The sequence below is a fragment of the Lepidochelys kempii genome, chromosome 10, assembly GCF_965140285.1.
Source record: "Lepidochelys kempii isolate rLepKem1 chromosome 10, rLepKem1.hap1, whole genome shotgun sequence".
Lineage (NCBI taxonomy): Eukaryota > Metazoa > Chordata > Testudines > Cheloniidae > Lepidochelys > Lepidochelys kempii.
Window position 1 is genome coordinate 41,757,178 of NC_136389.1, and position 22,551 is coordinate 41,779,728.

At 52.8% G+C, this 22,551-nt stretch overlaps 1 protein-coding gene across 1 annotated transcript in view; it reads right to left on the reverse strand.

The window, feature by feature from the left end:
• The window catches only part of REC114 (REC114 meiotic recombination protein), a 155,086-nt gene that overhangs the window by 7,590 nt on the left and 124,945 nt on the right, over window positions 1-22,551 (reverse strand). The window contains exons 5-6 of the mRNA XM_073361537.1: window positions 18,899-19,104; window positions 11,506-11,584 (exon numbers count right to left, since the gene is read on the reverse strand). Coding sequence (XP_073217638.1) covers window positions 11,506-11,584; window positions 18,899-19,104 — 285 coding nt within the window. The remainder of the gene's footprint in view (window positions 1-11,505; window positions 11,585-18,898; window positions 19,105-22,551) is intronic.

Consider the following 22,551-nt stretch of genomic DNA (forward strand, 5'->3'; position numbering starts at 1 on the left):
ACTCCATCGGCCAACCTCCTCTCTCTGGTTTTATAGATGGCCATTTTAGCCAGGGCCAGGAGGAGGTTAACTATGGGATCCCGCGACTTTGTGAGGCCACGGATGGAGAGTGCATAAATAAAAAGGTGAGGGGAAAAATGCAACCAAAAACGTAATAGGAGATTTGGGAGGAGCTGGAACAGGGGCTGCAGCCTGGCGCACTCCAAATATACATGCTCCAGGGTTTCCCTCACACCACAAAAGGGACAAGTATCTGGGACGGGGGTGAACCGTGCCAAGTACGTGCCCATGCTCACAGCTCCATGAAGGAGCCGCCAACTGATGTCCCCGACGGGCCTCGGAACCAAGGTGGAATATAGGCTGGCCCACTGGGGCTGCTCACCCTCCAAAGGTGGCAGAAGGTCTCGCCACTTTGTGTCGGGGTGGGACACTAGGGTGAGGGCATGAAGGGTGTGGAATGCGAGCATGTATAGATGTTTCCTTGGTGCGGTTTGGAAGCGTACCGGCTGCAGTTCATGCAGCCGGCTCGCAGCGAAGGGGTGAGGGGGGTCGATTGGGTCTGCGGGGCAGGGGTCCAATTAAAAGGTCCGGCGGGCCTGGGGTAGAGGGTGGGCGGGGCGTGCCCTCGAGCAGGACCCGGTCGAGGTAAGCTCGAGCAGCAGGCGGCAAAGCGGCCTTCACCTCCTGAAGTATGCGCCGGGGGGTGCGAGGTCTGGAGAGCCCCATGCGCCGAGCGAGCGTCAGGGGATCCAGCCAGTCTCCCCAGTCGTAGTCCAGGGGGGTCTCCGACTCTCGTGACTTCTGACAGGATCAAGCTCTGGCGCACAGAGCAGGACTTTGCCACCTGCACACGGAGCTGGGGGTTGTGTAGCAGGGGCTCCGCGAGGAGATCTATCCCCTCGGTGGCTGCCACGGACCTGGTCATTAAAAACAGTTTCCAAGTCCGGAGGAGGTCCTGGTAGAAGACCGGCAGCCCGGAGAGGTCTCGCGGAAGACCTCCCGGACGGAGATAAAAGAGCTGCCAGTCATATCGGAGCCCTTGGATGCAGCGCAGGATGGCGTGCACCAGTGTGCTCCACGCCGAACTGCCTGCACCATAGAAGAGCCTTTGTAGGGCCTGGAGCCGGAAGACATGGACCTGAGTGTGTAGACACTTCAGGCCCTGTCCTCCTTCCTTCAGGGGTAGATGAAGAACCCCTACAGGGGCCCAGTGCGTTCCTGACCAAAAGCACCCCAGAATCGATGTCCGGAGGTTGGTCAGGAAACCCGGGGCTGGGACCAGGCTGTTGAGCCTGTACCAGAGCATGGACAGGACTAGTTGATTAAGCACCAGCGCTCTCCCTCGGAGGGAGAGACATCGGAGTAGTCCCGTCCATTTCCGGAGCTGCTCTATCACCACGCCCTCTAAATTTTCCCAGTTTTCCGACGGAGAAGGATGCGTGGCAGAAAGGTAAACGCCGAGGTAGAGCAGCGGACCTGCGCTCCACCAGATGGTCTGAAGCGCGGGTGGGAGGGAGCTCGCCTGCTGCCAGTCTCCTACCACCAAGCCAGAGCTCTTGACCCAGTTGACCTGGGCGGAGGAGGCTGCCGAATAGATGGCCTGGCAAGCCTCCACCCGCGCCAAGTCGCCGGGGTCCTGGATTACGAGGAGCACGTCATCAGCGTACGCCGACAGGACCAGCCGCAGCTCCGGCTCCCGCAGCACCAAACCTGTCAACTTCCTGCAGAGGAGACAGAGGAAGGGCTTGATTGCCAGAGCGTACAGCTGGCCCGAGAGGGGGTACCCCGCCGTATTCCTCGCCCGAAGCTGACCGGTTCGGTCAGGGTCCAGTTGAGCTTAACCAGACAGTCTGCGGAAGCATACAGCACCCGGAGAAAACCCACAAACTGGGGTCCAAAGCCAAACGCCTGCAGAGTGCTCAGGAAGTACCTGTGGTCCACCCTATCGAATGCCTTCTCCTGATCTAGGGACAGGAGGGCGAACGACAGACAGTCTCTATGCCCAAGTTCCAAAAGGTCCCGAACCAGAAATAGGTTATTAAAGATACTGCGGTCCGGGACGGTGTAGGTCTGGTCTGGGTGGATCACGTCCGCCAGCACAGACCCTACCCGCAGCGAGATTGCTTTCGCTATGATTTTGTAGTCTGTGCTGAGGAGCGAGACGGGACGCCAATTTCGTAAATCGCGGAGGTCCCCAATCTTTGGCAATAAGGCGAGCACAGCTCGCCTGCACGAAAGTGGGAGGACCCCGCTCTGCAGAGACTCGGCCCAGATGGTGACTAGGTCTGGGCCGAGGACGTCCCAAAACACGTGGTAGAACTCCATGGTCAGCCCGTCCATACCTGGAGACTTATTAGTGGGCATACGACGGAGGGCATCCAAGAACTCGGCCAGAGCAAGAGGCATCTCTAGACGGTCTCGGTCGCTTGTGCTGACCGTAGGGAACTCCTCCCAAAGCACTCTGCAAGCGCTAGGGTCGGTCAGATCCGGGGAGAAAAGACTTGTGTAGAAGGTTCGGGCCCTCCCACACATTTCCGCCGGTTCCATGAGGGAGGTGCCGTCTTCTGCCAGGAGGCAGGTGACGTGTTTCTTGGCCCCCCTCGTTTTCTCCAGGGCATAGAAGAAGCGGGAGCCGCGGTCCATCTCCCGAAGGAGGCGGATGCGGGATCGAACAAAGGCGCCCCGGGCCCGATGGTCCTTGAGGGCTTCTCCCGTGCTTCTCCCGGCACGCTCCGCAGAGGAGCGGGTCTTCGGGGCTGGCGGCCAGATGCCTCTTCAGCTCTAAGACCTCCCGTTCCAACTGCTCTATCACTGCATTTCTCCGTCAGCTGGTGCCCCCGGTGTAGTCACGGCAGAAAAGCCGGGCGCGCACCTTCCCCATGTCCCACCATCGCCGCGCCGAGGGAAAGGCACGCTGTTGCCCTCGCCCGGCCAGCCAGAATTCCCGGAAGGACGTCACAAAGCCCTCATCCTCCAACAGGCTGTTGTTAAAATGCCAATAGGCTGGCCCCGGCCTCTCCGCACAGAGGGAAGCTGTCATGGTGGCTAGGTGATGGTCAGAAAATGGGGCCAGCCGAATGCTGGAGGAGTGGGCTCGTAAGAGATGGAAGCGTCATAAATAAATGCGGTCCAACTGGGAGTGGCTCGACCGATGTGCTTCCACCCGGACAAAGGTGAATGTGGAAGTGTCATCCGGATGGTGGTCACGCCAGATGTTCACTAGGGAGTGATGTTCAACTGTCTCCCGGAGGGCGTCCGCAGCGGCCAGGCACTGCTCGGTCCCCGAGCGGTCTCGCTCCTCGAGGGTGGTATTAAAATCCCCTCCCAGGACCAGGCACTCGTGAGAATCTAAGGTGACGAGGAAGGCGGACGCCTGCTGATAGAATTGCAGCCGCTCCGGGCCCGATGTCGGGGCATAGACGTTAATGAGATGAACCACGAGCACCTCTATACGGACCCGGAGATGCAACAGGCGACCCTGCACGGCCTCGGCGACCCCTAGCACCTCGGGCCGTAGGTCGGCGGAGAACAGGGTCACCACTCCAGCCTGCCGAATCGTGGAATGACTAAAGTAGACCCTGTCCCCCCACTCCAGCCGCCAACTGTCTTCGGCGGTCGGATCCATATGGGTCTCCTGCAGGAAAAATCACAGAGTACCCTCCCTCCTGAAGGAAGGAGAGCACCTGGGACCTGCGGAGAGCCATCCTACAGCCCCGGGTGTTCAAAGTTGCGATGGTGAGAGGTGTCATGGGGAGGGCCGGGGGGGATCCTCACTGGCAGGGACGCTCGCATCCACCAGCGGGCCGCGCAACAGTCCTTGACCCATTCCGTAGGTGAGTAATTGGTCACGGAAGATGCGGACCCGCCAGTAGGCCGCGGCATCTCACTTCCCCGTCCCTTTACCTTCCCCCATGAGGGCCCTTGTGGCCCGGAGGATTTGAAAAAAATCCACCCATCGCTGGAGAGCAAGCTGTAGCTTGTTGTGGGAGCCACGGACATCCTCTAAAAACTTCCGCAGCGCTCCTCGCAGCTCATGGGGGGGTGGGGTTACTGTTTCCTGGTTGTTCCCCGGCTGGGCTCTTGGTGCAGCCCTGTGGCCCACTAAAACGGGCAAGCAGGGTGCGGACCCCCAACGGGGTGCCTGATGGCCTGGAGCTTCTAGGCCCACCTCAAGCCCTGGGGCAATAGGGGGCGGTGGAGGAAAAATAACAGCCCCTAATGGGTCAGGGCAGGAGAACGCAAAGGCCGCTCCCTGGCGGTCATCGGTTGGAAAAGGGAAAGAGACAGCCCCGGCGGTGGCAATAACATCATAGGAGGTAGACTGGATAGGGGCAGGGGCAGGGGCAGAGGCGAGGTTCTGGGTTTTGGAAGGCAAGCAGCTGGATGGTGGCACCTCCCCATCAGGCTCAAGGGTTAAGGGGGTGGGGAGGGAGTTCTTAGTGATACCGGGCACGGGCTCTATGGTGGATTTAGCGGCCACAGCATCAGGAAGTGGATTATCTTCTGTTGGGCCACCGCCCGGGAAGAAAATCGATTGCTCCGCACTAATGGGGAGTGCCCCTGGTGGCTCGTGTCCCGGCCGCATGGTGCCGGCTGTCACCTGAGCAGGCTCGGTGGTTGTCAGCAGGGTGCCATCAGCGGCCGGGTCGATGGAGAAGTCCAGGGGCTCCTCAGAGGTGGGAGCAGAAGCAGCAGTTAGGGGGAGGGAGCATGGGGAAAAGAGGGGTGGAGTGAGGTCGCCCAAATCGAGGTTTGCTGGCAAAAGGTCGTCCTCCCCCTGGGCGATTGAGGTCAGATCTAGGGCGTCGATCTTTTTGAACATGGAGGAGAGGACACTTTCCATCGCTCCAGGGTTCTCCCTGCTGGCACCCGCCACGATGGTTGCCTCGGGGTTCACAGGGGCTTCGGGTAGTGTCAGAACAGAAGGGGCTTCCTCGAGGGTCTCGGAGGGGAGGGTCTCCCGTGGAGGGGAGACACTACCTTCCGGTCCTACCACGTCTTTCCCGGCTGACACCGGTGGATGGGATGCACTCGTGGGCAAAGTGGAAGGTTCGGCATTGGTGCCCCCCTTCCTGGTCTTTCGGGGGGCCTCCGCCTCGGGTAGATGAGGTGGAGCTCAAGCCTTCTGCTTGCCTCGCTTCTCCTGGACTAGGGCCCAGCCCTCAATGGCATCATCTGGGGGCTGGTTAGCAGGGGTCGTATCAGGGGGTAAAGGCGATGGCTCAGGGACTTGGGGGGGTACGGTGGGGCTGCATAAGGGAGGGAGGATTCTTCCTGGGGCAGGATCTCTCCCATGCTTGGTGGTATCTCTGCCACACCCTCTTCTATAGGCTCCACCAGACTGTCAGCAGCGAGGGCGGGGCTCTCCCGCTCATCTGGGCGTTGTAGGGGAAGTGCTCCTTGGGCCTGAGTGGGAGAAGTGGTGGTCCGAAGAGGAGGGGGGCGAATTCGGGTATCGGGCAGCCAGGGGCGTCGGCAATGACTGGGCCGATGTCCTGCCGGGTCTCAGGGATCACAGGTGCCCCTTCTTGCCGGGCTAAGGGACAGTCCCTCCGGACATGCCCCGATTCCTGGCAGAGGTAGCACCGGGCTTCTCCCGTGGAGAAATACACCCGGTAAAGGGCCCCCTGGTGGGGGACTAGGAAGGACCCCTCGAGCGCCTCTCCATCACACGCCGCCGACGGCAGTAGAAGCTGCACTTGCTGGTGGAAGGAAAAGATGTGACGGAGGGTGGGGTCCTTGCAGCCGAACGGGAGAGGGCTGATGACAGAAACAGGTTTCCCCAGGGTGGAAAGGGCGGCTAACAGGGCAGCACTGGGAAGAAAAGGAGGGACAGGGGTCAGGACCAGGTGGATGCCCAGGTCCTCCAGCGGCTCTAGGGGGACAAACACCCCACCACCACCAGGCCCTTCTCCACCGCTTCCTTGGTGGCAGCCTCTGATGCTAAGAAGAAGATGACCTTCCCATACATTTTGGAGGCCGCCAAAATGGCCGAGGGCCCCACCACCCTCGCCAACGCCCGCACTTAGGTCTCCACGTGGGGCGAGGCGGGCACCAGGAGGCATCAGACACCATGCTTACTTGTCATGGTGGCGAAGGGGCCCCGGCCGCTGTTGATGGTGGTGGAGGTGGTGGGCGGGTGAGATGATGAGGCGGCAGATGGGGGGGCTGCTGCCGCCCAGGAATACATCCTGGAGGGTGAGGGAGGGACACCCACAGAGCCGGTGGAGGGGGCAGCAGGGAGGGACGCTGTGGTCGGTGGCGGGGCCGCAGCAGTGGGGGTGGCCCCTGCCACGGAGGGCCTGGTGGTTTTAGCGGGGCCCTTCCCCTTGTTCTTGCCCTGGCCTTTCCCGCCGGCTGGGGGGGCTCCCCTAGAGTCTGGGGAGGTGGTGGGCATTGCAGCAGCGGAGGTCACCCCGGTGCCCTCCATTGCCGATGCCCCAGTGGGGGGCGGTGGCAGGTGGTTAACAGGAGTTGGGGTTAGGTAAAAAGGGACAGGCTGTGGGATGGGCAGTTTGGGGTGGGGGGCACATGAACCACTGTACGCTTGTCCAGAGAGTCCTGTTTGGTTGGCTGGTGCTTCTGGCCCACATGGTGGAATCAGGGCGAGCAGCTAAGTCCAGAGCCAGATGGACCGGGGGGCAGCTCCGTGCCACACCCCCTGTGTCCCTACAAACACAGTCACAACACAGTCAAGGCCTCCCCCCACACGAGAGCACAGTTCGAAAGTTACTCAGTCTTGGGCCCCCTCTGCGGCGATTTGTAGATTCCCCGGGCGGCGTTCCTCCAGTAGACGGCTGTTTATCTGTTCCGGGTTTTCTTTTTCGCATTCCAGGGATGCCAGAGTGGATGATAAGAAATTCTCTCAGCCGGAGACGGGTCCGCAGACAAACAGCAAGCAGCTGGGTCTAGGTCCTTCCACTCCCCTGTTCCGGGGAAGTGGGCCGGCAGGTCCCCCCTCTCTCGGGGGGGGAAGGGGGGGTTCAGCTGGAGCGGCAGCAGCGTCCGAGGGCAGGCAGGGCTAACAGCCGGCCAGCACTCTAGTAACAGCGGAGAAAGAAAAAACAACAACAAAAAGAAAAGAAAGGGGGGAGAGTGTCTGGCTCGGTTGGGGGGAAGCCAAAAGCAGGGGTAAAAGCAAGGAAAGCCTAGGCCGGAGAGCAGGCTAAGTAGGTCCCTTTTCCCTGGGTAAGGTAACAGGGAAGGTTTTTTTTTTTTGTTTTTTTTTTCAAGTACATTTTTAATCTGTGTTTCTTTAGTGCATATTACCAAGATGATGCACAAAATGAAGTTATATTACAACAAAACAATCAAGTTCATGCAAAGGATGACTGGATGAAAGAACTACTACAGTACATTCAATGTTTATGTGCAATTACAGTTCCCTATGGAGGATTTCATCACATGCTCAGTGAAGACCCTGTGCAATTTTTGTGCTTTAATTTGGATATTTATTTTATAACACTAATCAGCAGATTTTCACCATTGCACGTATTTTCCTATAGACTTCACATGACAATCCACCTAAATCATCAAACTAAACAATTCAACTGTATATTGCTTAATTAATTCTGTGACAGGGTCAGGCCAGATGGCTACAGGAGAGTGATTGATTTTTTAGTGTGTTTTTTAAAAAAAAAAAAAAAATCTCATTAATTGGTGCATGTGCTTCTTAAAATATGAGCCCCAGGTTAAGTAGGTCCCTTTTCCCTGGGTAAGGTAACAGGGAAGGTTCCAGAACAATCAGGAACCTTCTGGAAACAATTAAGGCAGACAGGCTGATTAGAACACCTGCAGCCAATCAAGAAGCTGCTAGAATCAATTAAGGCAGGCTAATCAGGGCACCTGGATTTAAAAAGGAGCTCAGTTCAGTTTGTGCTGCGTGCGAGGAGCTGGAAACAAGAAGCGGAGAGTGAGAAGGCATACTACTGGAAGACTGAGAAGTATGAGCATTATCAGACATCAGGAGGGAGGTCCTGTGGTGAGAATAAAGAAGGTGTTAGGAGGAGGCCACAGGGAAGTAGCCCAGGGAGTTGTAGCTGTCACACAGCTGTTACAGGAGCCACAGTAGACAGCTACAATCTACAGGGCCCTCGGCTGGAACCTGAAGTAGAGGGCGGGCCCGGGTTCCCCCCATCCCTCTAACTCCCTGCTTGATATCGGAGGAGTTGAACTGGACTGTGGGTTCCACTAGAGGGGAAGGTGTCTGGCCTGTTCCCCGATCCACTAGGTGGATCAGCAGAGACTGTGGGGATTGTTATTCCTTTCCCTATGTTGGCCAGTGATGAATGGCAGATTTGAGTGAATGGCAGATTTGAGCCATGAAAGTGGCCAAACTGCGGTGAGAAAATCTGCCAATAAGCCCAGGACCCACCAAGGCTGAGGAGGAACTTTGTCACACAACTAAATCTTCGCAAAAAGAAAAAGAGTACTTGTGGCACCTTAGAGACTAACCAATTTATTTGAGCATAAGCTTTCGTGAGCTACAGCTCACTTGATCGGATGCATTCAGTGGAAAATACAGTGGGGAGATTTATATACATAGAGAACATGAAACAATGGGTGTTACCATACACGCTGTAAGGAGAGTGATCGCTTAAGATGAGCTATTACCAGCAGGAGAGCAGGGGCGGGGAGGTGAACCTTTTGTAGTGATAATCAAGGTGGGCCATTTCCAGCTGTTGACAAGAACGTCTGAGGAATGGTGGGGGCAGGGGGGAATATACATGTTGAACTATTTACCCATGTTTCAGAGGAACAGCCGTGTTAGTCTGTATTCGCAAAAAGAAAAGGAGTACTTGTGGCACCTTAGAGACTAACCAATTTATTTGAGCATGAGCTTTCGTGAGCTACAGCTCACTTCATCAGATGTTTACCGTGGAAACTGCAGCAGACTTTATATACACACAGAAATCATGAAACAATACCTCCTCCCACCCCACTGTCCTGCTGGTAATAGCTTATCTAAAGTGATCAACAGGTGGGCCATTTCCAGCACAAATCCAGGTTTTCTCACCCTCCACCCCCCCACACAAATTCACTCTCCTGCTGGTGCTAGCCCATCCAAAGTGACAACTCTTTACATAATCAAGTCGGGCTATTTCCTGCATAGATCAAGGTTTTCTCACATCCCCCCCACCCCCATACACACACAAACTCACTCTCCTGCTGGTAATAGCTCATCTAAACTGACCATTCTCCAGGTTTAAATCCAAGTTAAACCAGAACATCTGGGGGGGGGGGGGTAGGAAAAAGCAAGAGGAAACAGGCTACCTTGCATAATGACTTAGCCACTCCCAGTCTCTATTTAAGCCTAAATTAATAGTATCCAATTTGCAAATGAATTCCAATTCAGCAGTTTCTCGCTGGAGTCTGGATTTGAAGTTTTTTTGTTTTAAGATAGCGACCTTCATGAGTTTGTGTGTGTATGGGGGTGGGGGGGATGTGAGAAAACCTTGATCTATGCAGGAAATAGCCCGACTTGATTATGTAAAGAGTTGTCACTTTGGATGGGCTAGCACCAGCAGGAGAGTGAATTTGTGGGGGGGGGGGGGGGGGGTGGAGGGTGAGAAAACCTGGATTTGTGCTGGAAATGGCCCACCTGATGATCACTTTAGATAAGCTATTACCAGCAGGACAGTGGGGTGGGAGGAGGTATTGTTTCATGATTTCTGTGTGTATATAAAGTCTGCTGCAGTTTCCACGGTAAACATCTGATGAAGTGAGCTGTAGCTCACGAAAGCTCATGCTCAAATAAATTGGTTAGTCTCTAAGGTGCCACAAGTACTCCTTTTCTATTTACCCATGTTTATTCCCTCCCCCCATGTATCTTAACAGCTGACTTGAAAGCACACAAACCAGTAAAGGATTATTTGACTGCTTGATACAATCTCAGTGGACATAGAAAAGCAGTTGTTTTTCCAAAAGGGAGAACATTACCTGGTATAATCAAGTAAGAGCAATCTAAAAGTTCTAGCAATTGTAGTAATGGCTGCAGTGTGTAACTACTGTGTATGTCATGAGAAAAGTCTCAATAATTGCTACTGCCCTGCTCCCAAAAACCTTTGACCTGGAGCAGGTATTATAAATATCAGAGATGTGTGTGATTAGACTAGGATGATATATATATTCTTAAAAAGTTTAGTCTGTGTTTAGACAATTTAGTAACTAGATGGCTCTCAAAGCAGCCAACATAAGAGTGTCATGCAGGAGCTGGGGGGGGGGGGGGGGGAGAAGATGGTCAGAGGAGAGTGTGTCTGATGCATTGGAGTTCACAGCCATGCAATAGAGCTGACCCTCAGCTTGCCTCCACCCCATGCTGCACAGGCATGTGTAGCTGTCTACAGCACATCTACTGTTCTTGGTGAACCTCTAATTTACCACAGCAAGGCAACTTCCAGAGCAGACCCCATTCTGCTTTCAGAATTAATGTCTCTAACTGAGATTGCCATTGTGAGAGAATCAGTGGCCCACTCCAACTGTCAACTTAAGGAGTGGACAGTGGCCACATTCCTCCCTCTGATACTACAGCTGACAAATTAGCATTAGGCTTTAGCATTTTGATGGAAGTATTCTATAGTTTGCAAACAGACCAGTACACAGGTGAGAAACAGCCTGTGTGCTAGATCTAGGCTGTGATATATTTGAGGCCTATCTGCCATTCACCTAATGCAAAATCTCCACTGGGTTTAAAAAAAGTTTAGGGTTCCCGGTTGCAAAAACAACCTTCCAAACATGAACAGACACTAACCCATGCATTGATGTCTATGGAAATCAATAGCTTTGAGAGGGGTGAACTCCTAGGCCCCTATTAATGTCACTGAACTATCAACTCTAAAGCCAATGACTTCTAAGGAAAGTTTTACTATTCCACGGCCCTTCACATGGGTAGTGGAAATAGGGTAAAAGGGTAGACGTGAAGCCCACGGGGAACTGGGAGCTGTTGCTAGGAAGGAAGTGTAGGGGAAAGACACAGAAACAAGGGACAAGAATAATAGTGCCATGTTGTCTTACTGATACTGAATGTGATAAGGTACTGAACAAATAAAAAAATGTAGTTACTATATACATGCCACTCTACCTTGTTCTTTGAACTTTCTATTGATAGCAGTGGCAGTTCTGGATCAAGGTTAGTATGTGTTTCTAAATTTATTCACCAGCCCACAGTTAAGTAAAAATTGGAATTTGTCTCAGCACACTAGATTGGTTTAAGTGCATCTAATATTTTTCTTTCTAGCCATAAGGGCCTGAATGTTAATTAGAGTGAAATCTGAGGTTCTGCAGCCAAGTCCATGGCTACTCAACAGCAGACACACAAGGTCCTGCCCTTTTCTCAGTGTATGGTCTTTGTGTGCTTCTGTCTTGATGTCTGCAAGTTACTGTTTCACTGAACAAGCTGGTACATCATCAACATAGGAAAAACTTAATATCACATAGCCTGCCATAAACTGTCTCTCCCTGCCAGAGAGAAGTGGTGTCTTGTCATATGACAGTGTTTGACTCTACCTGTGCTAGCTCTGTCACGGATCTCTGTCTCTCTGGAAAGCTTGTGCATGACTGGGCTGGAGGTTTATCTATAACATGACTTGGCTGGAAAGTATCAAAACAGAATTGAAATTAATAAGGATCACAGTTCAATCAGTGCAATAAGGATAAATGAAAAGTATTCCACTTAGGAAGGAACAATCAGTTGCACACACACAAAATGAGAAATGACTGCTTAGGAAGTAGTACTGCAGAAAGAGATCTGGGGCTTATAGTTGACCATAAGCTAAGTATGAGTCAACAGTGTAACACTATAGCAAAAAAAGCAAACTTCATTCTGCAATAGTAGGAGTATTGTAAGCAAAACACAAAAAGTCATTCTTCCTCTTTACTACATGCTGATTAGGCCACATTGTGCCCAATTCTGGGGCAACTATGGAAAGATGTGGACAAATTGGAGACAGTCCAGAGAAGAACAACAGAAATGATTAAAGGTCTAGAAAACATGACCAATGAAGGATGATTGAAAAAACTGGGTTTGTTTAGGCTGGAGAAGAGAAAACTGAGAGGGGACACAATAACAGTTTTCAAATACATGAAAGGTTGTTATAAGGAGGAAGGAGAAAATTTGTTCTCCTTAGCCTCTGAGGATAGGACAAGAAGCAATGGGTTTAAATTGCAGCAAAGGTGGCTTAGGTTGGACATTAGAAAACATTCCTATCAGGGTGGTTTAGCACTGGAATAAATTGCCTAGGGACGTTGTGAAATCTCCATTATTGGAGATTTTTATGAACAGGTTAAACAAACACCATGAGTGCAGGGGACTGGACTAAATGACCTCTTGAGGTCCCTTCTAGTCCTACAATTCTGATTCCTCCCAGGAGGAAATGTAGGGTAGTGGTGATTGGTGACTCTCTTATAAGGGGGATGGAGACACCTCACAGATGGCCAGAAGCAAGGGCAGGAGTAGCTGATCCCATCGGTGTAGGTCACCTGGGGGAAACTGCACAGCATGTCCTTCATAGTACGGTTAAACCATTCAACCAAGCCATCTGTTTGTGGGTGATATATGGAGGTGCGCAGCTGCTTAATCCCCAGGTTGCACATCAGCTGCAGCAGCTGGGAGGTGAAGTTGGTGCCCTGGTCAGTGAGGATTTCCCAGGGCAGGCCCACGCAGGTGAAGACCTTCAGAGTTAATCAGCAACTGTTCGGGCAGTGATGCTCCATAGTGGTACTGCTTCGGGGAAACAGGTGGCATAGTCCATGATGACCAGTATGTACTGAAATCTGGCAATACTTTTCGGAAGGGGGCCCACCAAGTCCATGGCTACTCACTTGAACGACTTTTCTACAATGGGCATGGGAATCAATGGGACCTTGGGCGTCCATGGCGGAGCAGGCTAGCTGGCATTCTGGACAGGAACTAGAATAGTTTCTCACCTCCTGGTGTACACCGGGCCAGAAGAACCTCGTCAAAATTCGGGCGAGGGTCTTTTCATGGCCCAAGTGCCCTGCGGCTGGGATGCTGTGGGCGAGTTTCATTACAGCTCGTCGGTGACATTAAGGCACAAGAAGTTGGGTCTGGAGCTCTCCGGTGTGAGGGTCTCATTCTGCCTAAAAGAGGTGGTTGCAGCGAAACTCGAAATGGGGCCACCACTTTGTCTGGGACTGATCGATCAGAGTCCCATCGACGGCTGCTAGCTGTTCATATGCTTGACTGAGGGTGGGGTCCTCCCTTTGGTCCTGGCAAAAGTCGGTGCTAAGCATGGGTTCGACGGTGGGCCCCGCCGGGGGGTCCTTAGGCTCTCCTCCCTGTCCGTTGGGGTCTGGTTCCTCCGGCTCCTTGGAGCAGGTCTCGGGGCAGCCCCCTCCAGGTGCTAGGGTGACCTCAGGGCCTTTCTCAGCACTTGAGTGAAAGACCTCTGGTCACTAGGACCAATCAAGTCCCAGGATCACCGGGTAGGCTAGTTGAGGAGCCAGGCCGACCACCATCAGCCGCATGACCCCGTCAATGGTTAGCTGGATTTGGGCACTGGGGTAGGGCCAGACATCATCGTGGATGAATTGCAGTCGAATCATCCCCAGGTGCAGGTCAGCTGGAAGGCCTAAATTTTGGCAAATGAGCATCTGGCCGCATCCTGAATCAATCAGGGCCAGGGTCGGGCAATCCCCAACAACTACTGGCACTGTAATCTTGGTGGGGTGTGGCCGTCAGGCGTGGGTTTCTCCTGCACAAACGTGACCGGAGTTGCAGTCCATCTCGGTGAAGTCACGCTGCAGGTGTCCGTATTTCCCACAGAAGAAACAGGGTCCGAGCTCTGGATGCCCAGGGCTGGGCAGATGTTCCCACAGGGCCCCTTGGGGGGCTTCGATTGGTCCTCCTGACCCCTGGTTCAGCAGTCGCTGGGGCTTGTCGAACCGGCACCTCCAGACTGCTATAGCGGGGCTCCTGGCCCCGTGAAGGGTTTCGTAGTTCGGTCCGGGAGCTCCCCTTCTTCTTTAGGTTAGGGCGCTCGGGCCCTGGTGTGCGGGCTCAAATCACTAGTCCCCACAGGGCTTCAGCTGCGAGGAAATCCTCCATCAGAGTGACGGCGGTGGCCAGTGTCGCAGGCCAATGGCGGAGGACGCAGGCCCTTCCTTGCGGTGGGAGCATGTGGACAAATTGTTCCATAATAACTTGCTCAGTGAGCTCGTCTGGTGTTCGCCTCTTGGGCTGTAGCCATTGCTTGCATGCCTCCCTCAGCTTTTGGGCCACCAACCAAGGTCGCGCATCCGTAGGGAAGGTCAGACTCCAGAACCGCTGCCAGAAGGTTTCCGGGCTGACGTCCAAGGCATCTAGAATTGCTGCCTTTACCCGGTTGTACTCTGTGCCTCCTCCATCGATAGTCTGCAGTACACAGTGTGTGGTGGTCCTGGGCAGATACGGGGCCAGGAGGGTGGCCCACTGGTCTTGGACCCACCCCACGACTAATGCCACCCTCTCAAAGATCACAAGGGAGGCCTTGGGTTCATTATTGGGGCCCATCTTGGTCAACTGGATCGGCGGGCTACACTGGACAGCCCAACTGTGTCTCCTGGCTGGGGTTCTGCAGGACAGGGGAGCAGAGTTGCCAACTGCTGCAGGCATTGTTGCTGGTGGTCCTGGTTCTGGTGTCCCAGCTCCAAAATCAGCTGTTGCTGTTGTGCCCCTAACTGCTGGACCAGCTGCTGTTGCTGGGCTGCCGCTTGCTGCTGCTGGCTCTTAGCCAGGAACTTAATGAGCTTGTCCATATCCATGGCCATCCTGGGCACGTTCCTCCTAAAACCCCTTCTCACAGGGATCAGGGGACTGCTGCCCACATTCTTCACATGTGGAGAGGTTTGGCCAGGGCTCGTCCCTCTCCGGGGTGGGGGGAGACCACCCTGCCTTGCTACGTCCTTTCAGTTCTTGACGGTGTATTAGCCTGGTTGTGGGAGTCTCTCACCATGGAGCAATAAAGTCAAACACAGACAGTTATTTGTACCAGCCCGTGGTTGGCGGCAATAGCGAGTCAAGGGCTCAGGTCCTCAGGCAGAAGCTGAGCAAAAGCAGGTAAACAACAAGCCCAGGCTCTTAGCTCAGAGGGGCCAGGGAGAGGGGGAGACTGCCACCCACAAGTTGGGTGGCAGTGGGGGAAGTAGGCCCACCCACTCCACTGCATCCTAGCAGAAGGCCTGCTGCTGAGTCGTGGGGATCCTGGCTGCAACACACTGACATAGGCTCTGGCAGTGATACAGCCAGACTAGGGTTGGATGCCCCCGGGTTAATTCCTAACTCCCCCTCTAGAGGTACCTGGGTCCGGACGGTGTCCTCTGGGGGGGTCAAGTACCATGGGCTCCTCAGGGTAACTGGCGAGGGGTAGGCTTGGCAGCTCCTCTGGGTAACTGGCGAGGGGCAGGCATTGGTCAGGTGGGTGAGTCTTTGGGTCTGCCGCCTGTTGCTGGGGTCTCCCAACCGGGAGCTAGGCTGCAGGCAACTGGCCTCTCTGGTGGCTGCTCCTCCAGTGAGCTCTGGGGTTGGGCTTTTATACTTCCTGTCCTGCGCATTGACCTCTGGGGGGTGGGCGCAGGAGTCACTGGCTCTGCCCCTTTAGTGTCCGGAGGGGCTCGTCCCTCCCCGGGGTGGCAGGGAACCACACCGCCTCACTACAGACCCCCTCCCTGGCCAGCTGTACGCTCTGGCGATCGAGCCCTTCCTCTGTCTCCTCCACCGGAGTTTGATGGGGTTGGTGCTTCGGGAGCTGGAGCTGCGGCTGGTCCTGTTGGTGTACGCTGACGACATGCTCCTCATGGTCCAGGACCCAGGTGACCTGGTGCGGGTCGAGGCCTGCCAGGCCATCTACTCAGTGGCCTCCTCTGCTCTGGTCAACTGGGTCAAAAGCTCTGGCCTGGTGGTTGGGGACGGGTGGCAGGCGAGTTCCCTCTCACCCACGCTTCAAGCCATCTGGTGCTCTATCTTGGTGTTTTTCTTTCCGCCACGCATCCTTCTCCACTAGAGAACTAGCAGGATTTGGAGCCTAGGGTGGGTGAGCGGCTGCAGAGATGGACAGGACTGCTCCAGTGTCTCTCCCTGTGAGGGAGAGTGCTGGTGCTGAACCAGCTAGTCCTGTCCATGCTCTGGCACCGGCTCAACACCCTGAGCCTGGCCCTGGGGATCCTGGCCAGGCTCCAGAGGACAGTCCTGGAGTTTTTCTGGCCAGGACTGCACTGGGTCTCTGCAGGGGTCTTGAGTCTTCCCCTGGAGGAGGGAGGGCAGGACATGGTCTGCCTTCGCAGCCAGGTCTGTCTTCCGCCTCCAGGCCTTGCAGAGACTCCTTTATGGTACAGGTAGACTGGCGTGGAGCACGTTGGCACATGCCTTCCTCCGCCGCCTCCAACGGCTCCAATAAGACTGGCAGGGGTCTTCCGTGAGACCTCTCCAAGCTGCCGACCTTCTACCAGGACCTCCTCCAGACCTGGAAGCTCTTTTCGACGACCAGGTCCATTGTGGCCACCGAGGGGGCAGACCTCCTTGCGGAGCCTCTGCTACACAACCCTGATCTACATGTGCATGTGACGGAGTCTCCCTCGATGCGCCAGAGTTTGGTCCTGGCAGAAATCAACAGGGTCAGAGACCTCCTGCACTATGATGGGGGGGACTGGGAGGTCCCGGGTGCTTGGTCGGCGTATGGGGCTCTTCACCCTTCCAACCTCCCTGCGCGTACTCCAGGAGGTGGGGGCTACCTTGTCACCCACTTCTCTCATCTTCCTGGGGCGGGCCTTAAGTTAAGGCTCCCTGTCCATCCTCACCCCAGGCCCTCCGGACCTTTTTATCGGGCCCCTGTTCCATGAACCTCCCCCAGCCTCCCCACTCCCATACTTCGAGACAGCTGCATGCCCTGCATCTGATTCACTTCCGAACCACGCCCTATACATGCTCGTGCTCCACATGTTGCATTTCCTCACCCTTGTCTCCCGCTCCGACACCAAATGGCAGGACTACTTATCATCTGTAGAGGGTGAGGAGCCCAGGTGGGCCAGTATCTATTCCACCCTGGTCCCACGGCCTGCTGGGCACATCGGTTGGTGGCTCCTTTACGGATCCGTGAGCACAGGTGTGTAGCTGGCGCAGTTCACACCCATTCCTGAGGCCTTCCCGTTCTACGGCGTGAGGGAGAACCTGGCGCACACCGATCTTGAATGCGCCAGGTTGCAGCCCCTCTTCCAGCTCCTCCAGAACCTCTTGCTGAGGTTCTGGCTGCACTTTTCCCTGCACTTATTCATTTTCGCACACCCTGTCTGTGGCCCCACAAAGTCACAAGATCTCCTCATTAACCTCCTCCTGGTCCTCACAAAGGTTGCCATCTTTAATACCCGGAGCTGGATGCTGGATGAGGGGATGCTCTGCAATTGTAGGGTCAATTGTCTCACGCCTCCGGGCAAAGTTCTTTGGGCAGCATCCGCTGGCTCCCTTTGAGGAGCAGTGGGAGCTGTCCGGGGTCCTCTGCTTGGTGTCCCCATCCGGTACCCTTGTTTTGAACCTATGACCATCACTCCGACCCCTGTTTTCTCATTAGTTGTCCCAAATAATCAGTTGGAACCCAGGTCCAGTGGTCCCTCCCGCTAGGCTGGGTGAAGGGCCTTTAGAAGTGGGCATGCTTGTGCCTACCCACCTCCCAGATTTTTCCAATAAGGCATAGAAGCATAGAATATCAGGGTTGGAAGGGACCTCAGGAGGTCATCTAGTTCAACCCCTTGCTCAAAGCAGGACCAATCCCCAACTAAATCATCCCAGCCAGGGCTTTGTCAAGCCTGACCTTAAAAACCTCTAAGGAAGGAGATTCCACCACCTGCCTAGGTAAAGCATTCCAGTATTTCACCACCCTCCTAGTGAAAAAGTTTTTCCTAATATCCAATCTAAACCTTCCCCACTGCAACTTGAGACCATTACTCCTTGTTCTGTCATCAACTACCACTGAGAACAGTCTAGATCCATCCTCTTAGGAACCCCCTTTCAGGTAGTTGAAAGCAGCTATCAAATCCCCCCTCATTCTTCTCTTCTGCAGACTAAACAATCCCAGTTCCCTCAGCCTCTCCTCAGAAGTCATGTGTTCCAGTCCACTAATCATTTTTGTTGCCCTCCGCTGGACTCTTTCCAATTTTTCCACATCCTTCTTGTAGTGTGGGGCCCAAAACTGGACACAGTACTCCAGATGAGGCCTCCCCAATATCGAAGACCTCACTACAGAACCATTAATAACTACTCTGAGAATGCTTTCCCAACCAGTAGTGCACCCACCTTGTAGTAGGTTCATCTAGGCTATATTTCCCTAGTTTATTTATGAGAAGGTCATGTGAGACAGTATCAAAAAGTGCAATGTGACATACTTCCTGCTGGGCAGAAACAAAGAAGCCCAGGATACAGGAGTCACAGGCTGCAGCTACAGAGTAGTAAGAAGTTTGTTACCTCATTGCTATACATAGTTCTTGTTCATAATAAAGGGTTTATCTTAATATTGGTCTGCTTGTCAATAAGATACTACATTAGCAGATAGCATAGTTTTGTTTCTGGACAAATGCATAGATGAAATGCCTCTTTTCAAAAATTTGTACTATTAAACAACAGGATTAAAATAGTGATGTCTTATACCCAACAACCACACAAGGACCATATTCTTATTAGACTACACATCCTAAAGCAGTGGTTTTCATCCTGTGGTCCACGGACATCTGGGGGTCCGCAAACTATGTCTAAGATTTCCAAAGAGGTTCGCACCTCCATTTGAAATTTGTAGGGGTCCTCAAATGAAAAAAGGTTGAAAACCACTGGCTTGAAGGAGTATGGACATGGCACTTAAATTAGGCAACCATTATATTTCTTAGTTTCACACACACACTCTTCTGGCTTACTCCATGCAGCATCGATGTATTTTGTTCGGAGTCCTTCACTTGACTTTCACGGTTAGCCAGCTGACTATGCCCTTGGTGCAGCTCTTGGCTTGGCTCATCTGTTACCTGAACTGTTACATAGTCTGCAAGTTTCTGCACACAACTATAGCAGTGTTCCAGCGCCTGCTCTTTTGAATCTCCACCAAACTGAATACGAAACATGCGGCATTCATTCTGTTTAAAGCCAAAGAGAGAAATTAATTTGAGTGTGCATCCCACCAAACAAATTTGTTTTTAATTAAATTTGTATTTATTGTAGCCAAAACAAAATAGTGATAGTTACTGGATCACTGCACCAACTATAAACACAAGGTTTTTTAAATTTCTCCTTGCTGTATAAGAACGGCCATACTGGGTCAGACCAAAGGTCCATCTAGCCCAGTATCCTGTCTTTCAACAGTGGCCAAAGCCAGGTGCTTCAGAAGGAATGAACAGAACAGGTAATCATCAAGTGATCCATCCCATCACCCATTCCCAGCTCCTGGAAAACAGAGGCTAGGGACACCATCCCTGCCCGTCCTGGCTAATAACCACTGATTGGCAGAGAGTTCCACAGGTTGACTGTGTGTTGTGTGAAGAAATGCTTCCTTCTGTTTTGTTTTAAACCTGCTGCCTATTAATTTCCTCTTCATTTACTCCAAAGGAGCTGTGATGAAATGGGACTGTTCTTAATGTTTCCTCTGAATAGTGTGGGGGTGCCTCAGTTTCCCCTATGCAGTTCTTAAGTATCTAGGTGGTGGGATAAGGGTGTATGATCACTGCAGAGCCCTAGAGGGCAGGTGTGTGCAGGAGTCTGGACACAGAGAATGGTCGACACCCTGTTTCCTGGCCACTGATGGCCTGGGCCCTTCCCCCCTACAAGGTGAGAGCTAAAGGGTTGGAGAAAAAAGGAATCGGGTGACCTCCTGGCCTGGGAAAGGAACAAAGCCCAGAGGAGGAGGGGCTGGAGGGAGTTTCAGTTTGGGGCTGGCTGGGACATGGAGTGAAGGGCAGACGTGGTTGTCTGGCTCACTGCCCCCCAAAATGGACCCAGCTGAGGGGTCCTGTTCTCTGCACCTACAAGCTCTGTTTTAGACCATGTTTAATAAACCTTTGTTTTACTGGCTGTCTGAGAGTCACATCTGACTGCGAAGTTGGGGTGCAGGACCCTCTGGCTTCCCCAGGAGCCCCGCCTGAGCGGACTCGCTGTGGGAAGTGCACGGAGGGGCAGAGGATGCTGAATGCTCAGAGGTCAGACCCAGGAAGGTGAAAGCTGTGTGAGCTTTGTGTCCTGAAGACAGTCTGCTCCCAGAGAGGAGACTTCCCCGGAGTCCTGTCTGGCTTCATGGGGAACAGTTCCAGAGCATCGCCCAGGGACTCCGTGACAGGAGCTACACCGGAAATGTTTTGTCAAATGGTCAAAGCTGTTTCCCAGTGCAAATATGGAACCAGGAAATGTAAGGAAGAAGCCTTTACTTTTGCACATGCCACTATCTATCTGCATCTTAAAGGGAGAATTTTCAGTCTGCCATAAGTTGATGCTGAAATATTAAGGCACATTCCACTTCAATTTATCGCTTTAACATTTTTGGAAAGTTGGTGGTTCACTGCATTTCTAATGCAACACTGGCCAACATAAAGGCCATGAATGTTTAACTATTAGTGTCCATGGCTGCAAACGTGATTTCCTGAGAAGTAGCACTCTGCCTGCAGCCAGACCATCAAAGACTAATCAGAGCTCTCACCATCTAAGCCTGGTGGGGCTTGGGCAATTACTTGAATCAGAGATTGCCAAAAAATAAAGCAGGCTGCTGTAAGTATTTCTGGGGAAGTAAGAAGCACATTCTTTTGGTCATTATTAAACCAATGTCCCAGGGTACAATTAAGGGCCCTCCCTGGGGTATTGGTTTAATAATGACCGAAGAAATGTAGAATCTTTTAGAGGATACAAACCAAGTTCTAACCACTTCTGGCTACTAAAAATCCAACGTCACTACAGAGAGGAGCAGAGGTATTAGCTATGGAATCCAAGCCAAATTCTGACTTTGGTATTATTATTACATGGCAATTAAATTTTCCATTTCTAAATTTTCCTTACAGTTTCAATTTATTAAGTTATTCTTCATTTCAGACTCTCTTGAACCCACAGTTTAGTGTGAATATGCATAGTTAAGCAGTTGTTGCCTTCCACCCCAGAGACAGCTGCACTTCAGTGGTGGATCAAATGCAATGTACAGCTGTTTAAGCTTATGTAGTGAGACAGACTGACTTCCCTCCCCTGGGTGGGCAGAGCCAAATCCACCCCACCCCACTCACCGGAAGTACCAGGGCGGGACAGGAAGTAGAGGAGAGCCCTGGACCTCAGTTGCTGCTGAGCCACAGGAGAGTGGAGGTCTCTTCTATGGAGCAAATGCTCCTACAAGAGCCAAGCCTAGCCCAGTCCCGCCATCAGGGGATGCAGATGAGGACCGCCAGGGGATACCAGTGGCTGAATACCATGAGGAGACAGGGGATTTTTTTGGACCATGGGACCCTACACTCAGACTCTGGTAGGAAATAGTCCAGGGGGACCAGACTCTAGTCCAGTTCTGCTGTGTCTGGATTCCCCACTGACCCAGTGGTGGAGCACTCTGCCACTGTTAAGGCCCTGGGCAGGGACCCAGTGAAGTTGGGTGGGCCTGGGTTCCCCTACCCCCTGCTGCGAGCCCCCACCCTTTGGGTAGCAGCCTATTCGCTCCTAGGCCAGAAGGCCCTGTGTGTTGTCTGCCCCAGCCAGGTGGCTGACGGCTTAAGACTGATTGCGGCTCTGCCTTGCCCAGAGGGCCAGAGCTTTCTGTTAATTATAGGCTGTTAATTACTGTCTTCCCCAGCTAGGTGGCTGTGGGTTAAGGACTGTTGTGCCTCACCCCACACAGGGAGCTGGAGCTCTCCCCTATAAGACTGTTACTTGCAGTCAGCCAGTAGTAAGGTTTTATTGGAAATCCTCCCTACTAGAGTGTGAGGGACCACTAGAGCTTAGAAAGCACATTGGGATCCTTCAGGTTGAAAGATGCTATGTAAATGGAAGGCTGTTGTAATCACTTTTTGAGATCTGTCTTTGGAAGCACTTATTAGTGAAAACCAGCCTCACTCAATCCACTCCCCCACAAACAATGCCCTCAGTTCCATGAGGTTCTGGATCACTTTGCACTCATGGAATAGCCAACAATACATACAATGGTAACAGAGTCTCACATAATGTTACCTTTTACTTATATAATGAATGGAGAACTTGTTTCTAAATATTAAAACAATATCTTATAAAACCCCCTCACCAGATGGATACTGTATAATTTCTAAGGTGAGTTTGATAGCATCCGCCTTGATAGCAGTCACATCACACAATAGACTGGAAACTGCAACTACTAGATATAATTCTGTAAATCATTTTGAAAATGCAGGCCAAAAAAGGATTCAAGTATCTGTCATGCATGTCCTTCAAGTGAGCTAGCATGCCTTAAGAGCTGATCTATATACTTAACAGCATGCAGGATGCAAAAGCTTGTGATGTGCAAATTATTCAGACTTTTATGCTGATCTTGAAATTTTAAAACCGAAAATGGGCTTAAGATACCAAACATGAACAAGTCTCATTTAGATGGA